Source organism: Nomascus leucogenys, chromosome 17 (genome assembly GCF_006542625.1).
Source record: "Nomascus leucogenys isolate Asia chromosome 17, Asia_NLE_v1, whole genome shotgun sequence".
In the NCBI taxonomy this organism is placed as follows: Eukaryota; Metazoa; Chordata; class Mammalia; order Primates; family Hylobatidae; genus Nomascus; species Nomascus leucogenys.
Genome location: NC_044397.1, coordinates 78,491,647 through 78,506,669, shown reverse-complemented (window position 1 = coordinate 78,506,669; position 15,023 = coordinate 78,491,647). Strand labels below are relative to the sequence as shown.

Sequence of the window (15,023 nt, the reverse complement as noted above, 5' to 3'; positions counted from 1 at the left end):
CTAAGTAATTTATTGCACTGCAGTCTCATAAAGCAGAGGATTTATATCGAGTTTTGAATGTCACCCAAAGGACATTTCTGTACCTTGTCTTTACTGAAGCGGAATAAGGCTGCCAGCTGAGATGAGCCAAAGAAAAAAAAAATCTCCCCCCCCCAACTTACGCACTGACACACACTTTGCCATTTTTGATGTTTGTATTTTGCAATTGAATTCAAGTGCAAGGAGAGTTTTTCCTCATCTCCTCTTTCTTTCTCCTCCTCAGACTGTGCCTTTGTCATGATTTGGTGTTGTTTTTGTTTGTATGCTGCATACCAATTTCCTCTCTGTAAGCTCTGGAGACCTGACACAGGAAAGTGAACAATATATAAGAAGCTATTGCGGTCTTCCCAAATATTATTTGTAGGCATTTGGCAGTGATCAGAGAAAACGGGTAATTGTGCTACTGAGGTCTGTTGCTTATTCTGCAGATAGTACTGCAGTCGACTTCAACAAAGACCTCATCTTCTCTTTGCAGCATGAAAAGGGGACATATCCCCTCACTTAGGAAAGACGCAAACATAGCATTATTTTGAAATACAGCCTCGCTTGTACCCTGCAGCGGGGTTTGCTCCAGCGATGGGGTACTTTGGAGACCAATTTGTTTAGCTGATCACTGTCTCTTTGACGTGGCTGCAAATGTTACCTTTCTTTTTCAATCAAAAACACAGCAGGGGGTGCCATCTGTTTGGCACAGGCCTTAGCTCACTTCCCCAGTGCCTTTTTGTGCAGATCATTTTACGTGGCAATTTGCTAAAATCTTTCATTCCTTGGTTTTACTAAATATAAGTTTCCAAAATGGGCTGTTTTCTCAGAATGTCAGCAAGACTCACAAATGAATGCAGTTTTTCCTGAACAGCCAGTATCAGATCAAATGGAGCATTTTTCAGATTTTTTTTTTTTAATGAACGAATACCTCACTGTCATCTGATTGTTTACTTAAAACCGACATGTTTACTGAGGATGGTGAAAACACATTTCCCCTACTGAATTTCACTTCGTTTTCTTTGTTTGGCTTCTACAGAGGTGCACTGTCACCAACACAGGCATCACAATTTTTAAGATCCTTGAAGAGAATAGGTAATGCAAATGTATAGATACAGCAACCATATTAAATAGTCATTAGGAAACAACAGCTAGCAAGAAAGTGGTTAACTATTTTCCCCAGCTCAGATGCTGTTCAAAGCAATGAATACCCACCCCCCCACCCCCCCCCACCAACTCCAAGTAGGAACAGATGATCAGCACCACGTGCTGAAGCCACAGGGATGCGCGTGGATTTCCAAGTGCTTTGTAGAATACAAATGAATTATCGTCATTCTTCTCCTAGCAGAGCATATAGGCCAGACCTCATTAGAATTCAATATCACTCTGCTTTTCTAATGTTAATGTACCAGTTATATAAGAAATACGTGTGTTGGTGGGGCGGGGGCTTATTCCACAATTATGTTCAACATGATATCATAATTCTGAAAACTGGACATAATCTTTATTAAAGGAAATTACTGCATTTTGCCATTTTATCTTTTGCTTCTAATGTAACTTAAATTCCCATTCTAATAGTGGATTATAAGGGCCTTAATGCTTTGTGTCTCTCTTAAAGCTGCAGTGACTACAATCCTACTGGCTTTATGGCTTTTTAAAAAATGCCGTGACTAAAGATCAGATTGTGAGGGCTCCATGTCCATCTCACTGTGAAAGGAACACAGCACATTACATTAATAAACAACTGTAGGAGTTTTCTTCATCCAGGAATAACTCAGGGCATTAAGGCTTGAGGTCTTTTGTCTAGAGTGCAGCAAGAAGTGTAATGAAAACAAAAACACCAACACATAAAAATACAATTTATGCCCTTTTATCAAGTGAAGAAAAAGTTGGTTAATGTTTTGAAAAGAGAGCAGTAATGTAAATTTATTGACAATTTTATTGTAATAATTAGATGTTTACACAATCTGGACATTGTGGCTAAATCACTTCTAGCATGTTTATTTGCAGGGAGCTGTTTTCTGGGCAATGCGGCAGGTTCATTAAGAAGACATACTGTATTAGGATTCAAAGAAACAACCAGCTCCCATTCTCCCCTTTCTAGTTATATGTGTGTGTGTATAGTTTTAAATACATATATATATTTATAAATAATGAAGTAAAATACGGAATTCCCTTCATAAGAAAAACAACTTCCCTTGTGGCCCCAAAATAGCTTGAAAATAAATGTTGTATTGGATATCTTAATACACAACATTAGAAAGACAACCCTTTAATCACTATAACTAGCTTTTAATACCTAATGTGTAAATGGTAATCTGTTTTTGACTAAGAATAAATTATGGCAGAGTATTAGGGCGGCTCTTGCTTTACCCTTTTCTTCAAAAAACAAAAAATCCCATGGTAATTGTTTTAGATGAGATGCTTCTCTTCTCAACATTTTTTTTAAGAGAAAAAACTCATTCAGAGAGAAATATTTCTCTTAAGCAGCCTCAAACCAGATTAATGGATTAAAATGGCACACTTGAATAATTTGACTAAATTTATCTCTATGTGGCTCTTTCATTTTTTGTGTTTCTATACTAATCTTTAATATGCTGCTCTGATATGGTTTTCATGTTTCCAAACTGAGCTAAAATGAAAATGACAGATTTTCAGTTATGCAAAAATAGCAATGAAGTGTCAGTAAAAATACATTGTGAACAAAATAATCTTTAGGAAAGATGTGAAATGAGAATAATCTTCTAGCATGAAACGGGTCCAATAACAGAATATTCAGGCAATTATATCAATTTTTAAAATTTCAAAACTGTTTAAAAATTAAGGCACTAAATGCTAAGCTACAATATGTTTCCAGCCTCAGTATACATCCATTAGAATTAAGTAGTATCAATACAGAGTATTTATTGCTATAGATCATAGCTTTAGGAGAAGCAAAGGAGAATTTCATAATTATAGCTTGAAATTCTCTAGTATAATCACTTAGGAAAAGTTTAGAAAACAGACTTATCTTTAATCACAGTTGCCACAATTTAGTATAGTCCCATTGTTTTCCTTTATCAAAGAGTATGGAATGATAATAATATAAATACATTATAAAAGTAATAGTTTCCCAGCTTCAATTGGTAAGGTTAAGATGGTAAGAGAAGCTTTGATTTTAGAAAGCAGTAATAACAGGTACACAATGTGTCTATTTTTTAAGCTGATAGAATTGATTAATGGTTCAAAATAATCAAGGAATCACATCACAAAGCACCATTTTAAAGAGAAGTGCTAAGAATTAACTCTACTATCATGACATCATCCGATGTTACCAGAATTATGTACTACATCACGCTACAGATTACAATTGCTAGACTAGAAAATGGAATCTTCAGCGACTCTGCATAACAAATATACTTAATAATCTTAAATAAACTCAAACTTACTTTGATGTCTTCTAAGTAATTCACATGAAAAATGAATTTTTAAAAAATCAGATCATGAAAGCCATTATTATTTGAAGGAATATGCTCAATTTTTTAGATAATTTAAATTATTTAAGAGTCCTTTGCATCTTTTATTAGCTTTCCCTAAAGTTATAACAGTAAAAGCATTAAGGTTACATGTAATGAGGTTCTGGTTTGCCCTCATTTCTAGCCCCATATTTTCACAAACTACAAACCAAGATTAGTGCTATATTACAAGGCTAATTAGAGAAAATAAAATCGTGTCACTCCTAGATGTGCATCTGTTGTTTTTTAACTAGAAAGTGTGTATTCACACACAAACATTCACAGATACCCATCTGGAAGAAACAGTTCATAAAAGGATTAGATAATGGGCAAAGGAAGTCAGTACAAAAATTTTCCTTAGAATGTCAGTTTAAAAAAATTAATTATCTGCTAAGTCCAACCAACTACAAACAACATATACCTAAAGACTATTATTAGCAGATTGGTGGTTTTAAATATCATGAGAAAAGTTTATTTGGAAACTTTATAGACAGAAGTAACATCTCTGTGATTAAAATCACCATTAACAGAAATTGACCATAGCTTGGAAGCCAATGACTTGATCAAAAAATGCATTGAAAATTAAAGGAGAATCAAATCTCAAACTCCTCTAGGATTATTTGCATCAATTTTTGTTATAAATAATAATACCAAGGGCTCACTAAAATTATTTCAAGTAGTATTACAGCCAATGCTGAGTACCAACATTTTTTTCCCTTGCTAGCTTTCAGTGTGAAGGAGAAATTATTTGATCATTGTTTCATTTCAGTTCTCCTATCTTTAAATGCAGGAAAGCCATGTTTGACACTATTGTTGATTTTTCAAGTCTCTAAACATAATCTCACTTGAGCCTAACCACAGTCCTGACAGGGCAGAGAGAACAGGCACCACTGGTATTCCGCAGGGAAGGAAACTTATTCTAGGGCACAAGGCACTAGAGAGTGACACTAGAATTTTGGTTGACTCCAATTCCAGTGTTCTTACTACTACTCACTTCAGCTGAATACTGCTGGTACAACTCTGTCTCCAACTGAAAGAAAAGAGTCCTTACTCCTAAAGGGGTAGGGGTCACTCTCAGCTTCCAGAGTTATGTTACCATAACTGGTAGCAACTCTGTAAAAGACGTTCACATTATTCATATACACAGCTCTTTGCTTCCCCTCACACTTACTTCAGTAGCTACAAGCATTTTAGAATTTTTTAAAAATATTCTTATCTGAAACAATACTGAAACCCTTGCATTTCCCTCCCCGTTTATTTTTAAAAATATATACATAAGAAAAGATTCCCAGTTTGTTTCCCAGATAATCCCTAAGGTTCAGATATCACAAAATCAGAGAACCTTTTATGTCTTAGGATACTGCTAGTGGCTTAACCTGCTAAGAACTGTACCAAGGTAAGGTTATGTGGGGCTGTCCTTATCCTTCCTTGTGTTTATGCCCTATCTTATTTAGACTATGAATCTACTTGGGAAAGACTATGTCAAATTCTATGTTTGAAATACCCCTTGCACAGGATGGCACTTAAATGTAATTTATTCAAAATGGAATCATTTAATTAGATAGGAAGAAAAATAGCAAGCCCTGAGACGATAATAAAGAATAAAGCAAATATGCTGACCAACTGAAGCAAAGCAACAGAGAGATAACACACATTCACAAGACTGCTACATTTCAGTTTTTCAATTCAGGATGCTTATAACAGGATAAACACACAGTTACACAACTTGTTTTTCTGCTGGGTTCCCAGAAAGCAGAGGGCACACTTGACATTGTGAACTATGTAGAGCGATAAGAATTGTAACATCTCATGGCTCATATGACTCCAGCTCCTTGGAATAGCCTGAGGAGGAGGAGGAAAGTGGCGCAAGGAGATGAAAGCAGGGAGCAACAGAGACTACGGACCACAAGCGCTTGACCTGGGAATTAGGAATTAGTAGGATATCCTAGATGGGACAGGTTATTTTACACCATTGAGATCTACTTGGTGGGCAGCTGGAGATCAGGATAATGCAGTCATTCGCTCCTTGTCCTTCAGAAGCATGATGTTCTGAATAGTAGGCATGGAAACATTTCAAAGAACTCTACAGAATGAAATACCCCTTGAAAATAGAACTTTGGTACACCCCTTTCTCTTGGGCTGGAAGACAGTCAGTACTATAGGGTGTATTTTAGACTATGAGAGGGCTCAATTTTACCACCTCTCTGGTTAAATTCCAGAGCCATAATAGTGAATGTTAGTCCTTACTTATCTCTTAATCTTTTCACTCTCCCCACCCCTCAGCCTCCAATCACTGAAGTACAAAAATATTTAAAAAGGATTTGTTCAAAAAACTCAACAAGTCTTTATGAGGTCCAGTACAAGGCACTACTTGGGTGTCCATGGAATAAGACCTTGTACGTACTTATGTATCAGATATTCCAATAAAAATTCTTCTTAAACAAATTCATATCTCAACAAGCAAAAGTCAGGTCAGACATTGCCATCACTCAGTTACAAAATTATACGTGTTTTACAATGAAGTTTATTGATTGTACAGTTTGTTAACAATCCTTTTTTTAAACCTATCAATTAAAACCCATCCCCTAAAAAACAACTATTTGAGACAGAAGCAGCTGGATTTGCAGTCCTCTTCAAGGCTCCCCTGGCTGGTCCCTTTACTGGGCTTCACATTGGAGGAGGTGGAGAGGATGGGAAAAGGTCCTTAGACAAGGGTCACTTTGGCTTGCTGTCCTCTCTGGACTCTGCTGCTTTGATTGACTTCCTATTTTCATCTGGACTGGAAGGTCAAGTGTTCCTGCATAAAAGTTTCTTCTCCATTGCGGATCAGCTGCTTTGGATTTGATATGATAACCCTGGTATGCTTTACTGACTAGTGAGCCAAATTCAGCTATCCAATTGTCAATTATTGGATGATTCTTTTCACATGCTTCAGATTATTTTATCGAAATGGTGACATCATCAGTGGTCAACAAGCATTTGTTGTATGCCAATTATATGCAAAGAATCCAAGTATGCATTTGGTTTTAATTCATCACAGTACTGTGCAGCAGAATAGTGTTGAATTCAGGGGAAGGAGGCTGGTGTGAGGCTTGGTTAGGTAACTCACTACCCTAAGCCTTTGGGGACAAATTATTTAGCCTGTTTCCTAATCGGGAAAATGGTAATGAATAACAGAACTTACTTCATAGGGTTGTTATAAGAATTGAATGAAAAGTGCACAGCATGACTAATAGTAAACACTCAGTAAATGTTAGCTATTACTATTACTAGTCTTACTTAAATTGTTATCATCACATTTGATGTGATAAAGAACACAAGGTTTTCTAAATAGACTCCCATGGGAGCTGGGAGGGGAGGGTAGTGTATGAGAATCTGCTTATTTGTTGGAATTTTCTCTTCCACGAAAGCAGCTGTCTTTAACCAGCATACGCTAGTGTCATTAATTTTCTCCTTTGAGAGTACCTGTGTGACACTTTCCTCAAACAAGAAGAAAATTGCAGTTCAAGCTACAAAATGGCACCTGCTTTTACTCTAGCAGGAGTGATATTTTTATATTAGAAAGTTGAGGCTAATAAACAGAAAACAAGGGCTGTGCTATATTGCCTCTCCCAGTAATGGATAACAAAAAAGAAAACTGAAAAAAAAAAAAAAAAAAAAAGAGGAGAGAAACCTAGGGAAACACCTTCCAAAGTTCCAGCATTAAGAAAGGTACTTAAGAGATGGGCTTTGGGAGCAGTTTCTATATTCACACCTTTGCACATATTCAAGTGTTTTGGCTTGCTCAACTTCCAGCCCCTCTCTCAACACTGAAGACCTAAACTGAGCAGTGGTATGACTAAGGCAACTTTCTGCATTTACAGTTCCTTTCATCTTGGGGACTCAAAGCACTCAAGTTAACATAATCATACAACTTTAAATAAACAAGGAGTAAAAGTTAACAAAAAGGACAAAAGCTAAATTACGATTAGATTTGGCAGCAACTGTGAAACTTCCCACTTACTTGCACAAATTTTTGATCTGCCCAAGGCGACAGCTAGAATGCTTTCAAGATCAGACGCAGGAAAGGCTTCTCTGATATTACCCAAGTGGAATGCAGGGCAGCAGTGATTTGGGGATGTTTCACTGGAAAGTGAAAGTAGATCACTTGCCCCAAGCTGCCCAAAGAGGCATCTGTGCCCCTTATTTGAGGTCACAACACTGAACACAAGAAAGGAAGGAAATATCTAAGGACAGTGTACCACAACTCAACTTTCTTATTATTCACAATCTCACTCAATTCTGTTATAACAATAAAATCCAATCTACTTGTTGATAGTATTATGGGATATACTAACTGTATAAAGGCATTTTCTCTACCAGGTTTACTAGTCAAGCTCTTTTCTTCTTAAATCTCATGTCTTGAGATATTGTGGGGTGCCAAATCAGTTAATTAACAAATATTTACTGGATCTATACCATATAATGTGTACCATGCTGGCAATAAATAATACGTTTGTGTATAAGTAATGGTAGAACAGATTCTACTAGCAGAAATAAGAAAAAGCCCCTCAAACATAGCATTAATGAAATGTCATTCCATGCTACTGTGATCATATAATTTTTAAAGTATTTATCTCATCATAAAGTAGTATGCTATCAAGGGTTCTAACATATTCTGGAAGAACTCAACTATAAAGCAGTAGGTGTATAATAAACTGGCTAAAGCTGAGATGTCTAGAAATCTCTTGTTCCCAGTCCAGAGGATAAATTGTTGTGCATTTGAATATATATTAAACTTGTATGATAGTATTTTAACAACGTAGTACTTATTTGTTTCTCTGTATTTTTGAATACTAAGCATATTACTGATAAGATCATATTCATCAAATGTTTTTATTTTATATATATATACAGTGTACACACACACACACACACACACACGAAGTATTCTTGCAACCTTTGAGTGAAGCTGTGTTTTCCATGGCTTGATCATGTTTTGATCTCCACTCTTCACCACCTCTTTCTTTACCATGTGGATTGCTTTTCAGTAGTCATGAACCTACTGAACTCAAGAGAAGCAAAAGTGATCTCTATATGGTGTGTGTCTATAACTCCAACAAATGAAATACAAATGACTGATTTATTTGAAATTCAGAACTTTAAAAATTCTCACAATGCTTCATTCAGTCTCACTGATGAAGTTCAAGCTCTTAAACAACATGTATATTAGGGTTAATTTTCTTCTAACAGCTGAACTGCATATCTGAATTCATAATATCTAACTCAGTTCTATTTTAAATTATGACCCTGGGTAGTACCAGTCTATGAATGAGTAGCAAGTAGTAGAGTGCAGAAATTACATGAAATTATATAAAAAGTAGAAATCATAAGAACTAAGAGTGAGCCTTTGTACATATTTAAGAAACATTTGAATGGATGCCCTACTCTTTGTACAAGGCTATATTCAAAGTGGTTGTGTACTGATAGCAAAAAGTGAAACAAAACAAAACATGATGAAACCCCATATATATAGATTTCACCTACACATGGTTGAAAAGTGATTTTTTTTCCCATGGTCCTATAATACTTTATGTAATTATCTGTAATTAAATTAGCACACAGTAAAAATAATCAGCTTACAATAAAATAAAGTATTCAAAACAATTGCTGGACTAAACGACTTTCTTTTTCTATGAAAGTGTCATATGCAGCAAAGTGGCAAAAATAGAACTGAGTGAGCTGTGTTAAGCGTTAAATCCTAAAGCAATGAAAGTCATTTGTATTATCCTTACTTCTTTGAATAAATCCAGATGACAGCCCTATTTCATTTCTTCATTCAGTTTGGCGGCCAGATGGCATTAGAATCATTTACTTCACCTTGTTGTGCTTAATTACTACAATCAACACACTATTTTCCAAATTAATCATAACAAAGTAATTTCATTAGTAACACAGCAGGCTGTTGAATTATTAGCATCATAACAGTTTGCAAACAATTAAACTTTATTTGAACCTTAAAAATTTGCAGAGTGGAACATTATTGTAAGATCTAATGGCAATAGAGTACAAATTCAGTACACAGCAAATAATCAAGCAAAATGCTACATAAAATATGACTTACAATCACCTTTGAAAAAAATTAGCTCTCTGTTCACAGAAAAACAAATAAAAGCTAAGTAAACATAATGAGACCATAGCAATTAGCATATTTTCTAACAAGCCATGTTGTTTAAATTCATATTAATGATATTATTATGAGCTTGAAGAGTATGTGATATATTGTCAAGGGTGTAAAGAAAACTTTCTCCCTGGTTTGTATACAAATGATTTCATCAAATGAATATAAAGCAGTCATGAATTGAAAGTAATGATTATTTGTCCTGTCACTCCAGTTTTAAGACTTTTCATTCCTTTCTTATGTCTCCCACCTATATTCAAGTTTTAAAAGAACAAAGGCCGGTGGAGTTCTGAACAGAAATAACACCTTATTTCTGTATCGTCACTGTTCACGAGACTATCTGGCTTGGAACTGTTGGTCATCAGTTGGCAAAGGACTCCCTCTCCTGGATTAACTGTAAAAGGAGGCAGAAATCTAAATGCTTTCCATCATGGGCGAGTTTGTGCCGTGGGGGAGGGGTTTCAAGTGGTTTTGTCTGCAATGAAAAGCTGCTGCCATCTACTGGCCTAGGACTAAAAACTTCTTTTCAACTCAAAGCACAAACCCAAAATCCACAAAGGCTACATTGTCATTGGAAACAACGGCTTGTGCTTTTCAGCTGCTCAAGTTTTGAAAACCAGTCCACTAAAGTCGTCTTTGGTTGTCTAACTTTTGCCAAGATGATTTCAGTCTATTTCAGTGACACTATATGAGGAAAAGGTAAGAACTGCACAAATGTAATTTCTGAAAACTTTAACTTCACAATGTCTCTCTATATAAACTTGTTTACTCACAATCCCTAAAGTCAAATTTCTTTTTTTTTTTTAACATTTGATATTGGATGATCATGATATTGAGGGGATAATGGTAAAACAGACCCTCTCAAACACTGCTTATAAACAGTTTTACACAAATAATGGAGATTTTAATATTACCAGTTCAGATGCATGTTTAGAATCTTTATAAAGCAAAGATATTGAAAAGTTCCATAAAGATAATACCTGATAAGTAATGATTCAATATTAGGAGTTTATGTGTAGTCCTAATAATTATCTAACCAGCAATGCATTTTGACATATGTTAAGGCTACATTGGTATCTCATAGGCATTTTAAACACCTCTGATTTCAAATATACATGAAAAGGTAATTATATGATTCTAAAAATCTTGCTCATGCATCACAGAGTATAACTCTAATGTCAGGCTAACACTACCTTTCTACTCACCTGTTGGATCATGCTACCACCGGGATTTCTACACTCTCCTCTGCAAACCCTTCTTTTCTTTTCAGTGCTCTGAGAAGTATATAGAAAAGCCTCAAATCTGTTGTTCTGCAGTGGGATGTAAATGGCATAGCAATAAGGCAAGATAAGAGAGTGCTTGGTTATGCCTTTTTACTTTGAGAATACATTGAGATTCTGTTTTTCTTCTGAGATGGAGTCTCACTCTGTCGCCCAGGCTGGAGTGCAGTGGCATGATCTTGGCTCACTGCAACCTCTGCCTCCCTTGTTCAAGCAATTCTCATGCCTTGGCCTCCCAAGTAGCTGGGACTACAGGTGCACACTACCACACTTGGCTAATTTTTAGTAGAGACGGGGTTTCACCATGTTGGCCAGGCTGGGAGATTCTTTATACCATTTTGTTAGTGGTAGGATGGTATTTCTTATGAATTTTTTGTTTCATTAAATTTAAACAAAAGTACAGTAGAAAATGTTGCCAGGCCCATCATCACACCAGGCTATTTGTATGGTAAAATGCTTTGCACGAGTCATACTTCTGGTGTGCACTTGTGTTGCAGGTGACAGCACACTGTCATTTGCAACTTTATCATTTTTTCTTTCTTGTAGTTGTATTTAATAGGAATTAAATGTGTGAAAATAAATAATAACAATAAAGTTATCTACAAAGTTTGAACATTCTTTAGCATTCTTTAACAACCACATTCTTTAGCATCTACCAAAAAAACTTGCATGATACATTAAATTTAAAATGCTATGAAATTATACATTACTCTCTAAAAATAATTGATGTCCAATGATTAAGAAACATTACAAGTCACACCAGAAGTAGCAATAGTAGCTTAGTATACTACAGTAGACTATATGGTATGTATAAAATAGTGATGAATTCTTCACACAAATCAAACGGGTAAATAAAAACTATAATTATTTCTTTGCAAAACAGCAACAGGTATAACTTTACTGGTTGCATCTAATTTACATTAATATCCTTCATTTAATTTCACATCAGAGGAATATTTTAATGAGCGACTGCATAAAATAACAGTCAAAGACAAGTAATGTTTAAGAAAACAAGGAGAGGTTAGGAGCTGTCACCAGTGCTTTCATGACACTTCTAAATCCAAAGCATTTGCAGACAAGCAGAAGAATTTTCCTTTTCTGCAGGAGAAAGGAAAGCTGCATTTTAATTTTTGATTCAATTGAAACTTGATTTTTCCTGCTTAAAAAAATTACACTTTTAGCCAAGGAAAAATGTATTTTTACTCAACATTTTGTCAATTCAACTCTTCAGAAAGGCCATAAAAGTGGTATTTTACTGGAAAGGAGGAAGTTTGGGAAAACAGCTGGTTACTATCAAAGGAACTTTCTCTAAATAATCTATTCATTTCCAAAGTAAATTCCATAAAATTTTTATTTAAAAAATTCTTATTTTAAAAATTAAACCAGATCAAACAAAACAAAAAAGATTTGGGGGCACAATCTTTGTGTTATCAGAAAACTCTAAAGACTTTTAAAAAGGCAAAGACTCATAACGAAGAGACCAAGAGAACATATGAGCTATTACAGAATATTGGATTAAAATGTACTTACCCAGGACTCTCAAATATCATACATCTCCATTATGTAGGCTTTAGGCACCAAGCCAATGGCTCCCTTCATTTCTCCTACCCACCAGCCATATCTATTGTATTCCTAATTGAAAACAATGTGCAATATTAACCTTTAGACTGGTGTAAGTACAATGTCGTTGGTATGCAACTTCTTAGAAATGTTATTTCTATTTATAAAGTTAAGAGCTTGAGCTGCAAATGTAAACATTTTCATCTTTTTGTTTCTGGACAAAAATGCTGTTAGGCAACGATTTAAATTAAGGTATAACACAAAGCCTGTTTATTATTGGGCACGGAACACATAAACAATCACTCATGATGAAAACCTAGAAAATGAAACTACCTCAGGAAGCCTTCTCTCAGGGACACACTCTCTCTCTCCACAGAGCCTGGGGAGACCTTTTATGTGTAAGAGGCTATAGAAGGTTAAAGCCAGGATCCTTAAGCTATTATATATGCCTTCAAGAAGCTTATCATCTAGCAAGGATAAAATAATTTTTTTACAATAAACTACTTATTTCTTAAACTTATATGACCTAAAATGATTTAGAATGTTGATAGAGGTGTGCCCCTTCTTAAGAAAATCTAATATACACAGTTTAACAGATAAATTAGAGAATATGGAAACACTAATAATACCAAAAAACTGCTTAAAAAATAATTCACAAATAGGTTCCTTTAAAATAGTTTCCCTAAGGCATTTATTATTCCTTTATTATTGACCATAAACTACCTTAGATAAAAGATAGGTAGAAGGAATTTAGAGTCACCCTTATAGTGGAAGATCAATAGGAAATAAAAGTATCTCAAGTTATAAAGGCAAAATATTAATCTAGCTGTAAAACAGAGTGGTCAATGAGTCACTTTTGCATTTACTTTGCAACCTGAGATAAACAAACCTATGCCTCCTTTTCTCCCACTTTTTCCTCCTTTGACGGAAACACCACTGCTTTAGGCATTGTGAGTACTCCATAACCGGTCTCATATGTCTGCCAGATTGACTAATGTATTTTTATTTCAAATTTATTTATGTGTAGTGAGATACAAACAAAGTAAAATGAATTACAAGTTTCAAGAATAATATCTTCCAAAAGCAATACTCTTCACAAGCATTGTAGTGCTCAAATTTAATTTTTCATATAAATTTTTAAAATCAATCCCAAAAGTAATTTAATGGGTTATGATTTTCCAGCATCTGAGTCATAGATAAATGTGCATATGTATATTGAGTTATATGTGGGGAGGGAATGTTAATACTAGTACAGACTTAACATTTGTATTGGTTAGTATGCTATTGACCATCAGAAAGGAAAATTATGCAATTCTTTAATACAAATGTAGCATTACATTAGTGTGTATGTATTGATATGTAGTCTATCAATACAGAGATTATAGGATAAAATCCATAGGCACTTTTTCAAACAGTGGGCAGTATCAGGATTAGGTTTATTGGAAGAACAAAGTGGAGGGGGAGAGGGGAGAAAAGACCACTCCTGCTATTGTTATTCTATTGAGGGCACAGCTCTGGCTTGTGAGGCAGTAAACTCAAGATTTTAAGTTTTAAACTTTTAAAGTTCACTGATAGTGTGAACTTAGTGGATGAAACTGTCTAAGCAACGAGGATACTCTGATGCCCAGAACCCAATGATGGCTATAATCTATGTAGGACATATTTATCAGAAGAAAATACTAACTTACTGAAAGTCATGATTAGCAACGATTATATCTTAATAGGTACCTAATAAAACTGCCCTTTTCTATTTTTAAGGCAATGAATACAATTAAAGCCTAATGCTTAACAAAACACACGTACTTAACGTTCCACAGACTACTGTAAGATTTCAAAATGGATAATTAACAGGGTAGGTCTGAGTGTTAAAGCTCTTATTCAATGCCAATATAAGATTTTTTAAACCGATTATTTGGAAGGAGAAAAGGAACTAGCCCCCTGCTCCCCAATGACAGACATAGAAAACATTCAGTGAGAGGACATAGTATTGGCTTAAACTTGCTTCCAGAGAATGGCCCTCAATCTGGGGGTCAATGCTTAGATTCAAATTACAAGCCAGAAAGTTATTACTTTATAATATTCTACTTTGGTCATAGTCTAGGCTATCAACTAAAGGCATGTTATCATTTTCAAAAAGCTACTCACACCCAAATTTAAGAAATTAGTTCCCAAGAAATCACATCAACAAGGGCAGACTTCACAGTTGAGAGAATTCTGTGCTATGGTAGAACAGGAAGATTATTAACTAGAAAGCATAGTGGTAAACAGCAGGGAGGAGCTTAATCAACTATAAACAAATCCCTTAAAAGTAACACTCTAGGGAGAAAAAAGGTTTAGACTAAAATAATCTTAAATGCTTCACTTAATTTAAAATAATTGAAAAACATAGGAAACATATACTTCATAAAAATACTCTAAAATATCAGATTTAAATCAGAAAAGGTAAAACTAAAAACCAGAATATTACCTTGTATTTGTAAAGAATTGCAAATTATATTCCTGTTTGAA

General features: G+C 34.9%; 1 protein-coding gene across 2 annotated transcripts in view; it reads right to left on the bottom strand.

Moving 5' to 3' along the window:
- Nucleotides 1-9,478: 9,478 nt before the first annotated feature.
- Nucleotides 9,479-15,023, bottom strand: part of SKAP2 (src kinase associated phosphoprotein 2) — a 200,400-nt gene continuing 194,855 nt past the window's right edge. Inside the window, exons 12-14 of one of the 2 annotated variants that reach the window (XR_004026389.1) lie at nucleotides 12,486-12,587; nucleotides 11,991-12,053; nucleotides 9,479-10,985 (exon numbers count right to left, since the gene is read on the bottom strand). Coding sequence is in view for 1 of the 2 variants with exons in the window: in XM_030796056.1 (XP_030651916.1) it covers nucleotides 12,495-12,587 (93 nt within the window). In the remaining variant the exon portion in view is untranslated. Of the gene's footprint in view, nucleotides 12,054-12,485; nucleotides 12,588-15,023 lie in introns of both variants that reach the window. The other variant, XM_030796056.1, reaches the window with a different exon arrangement.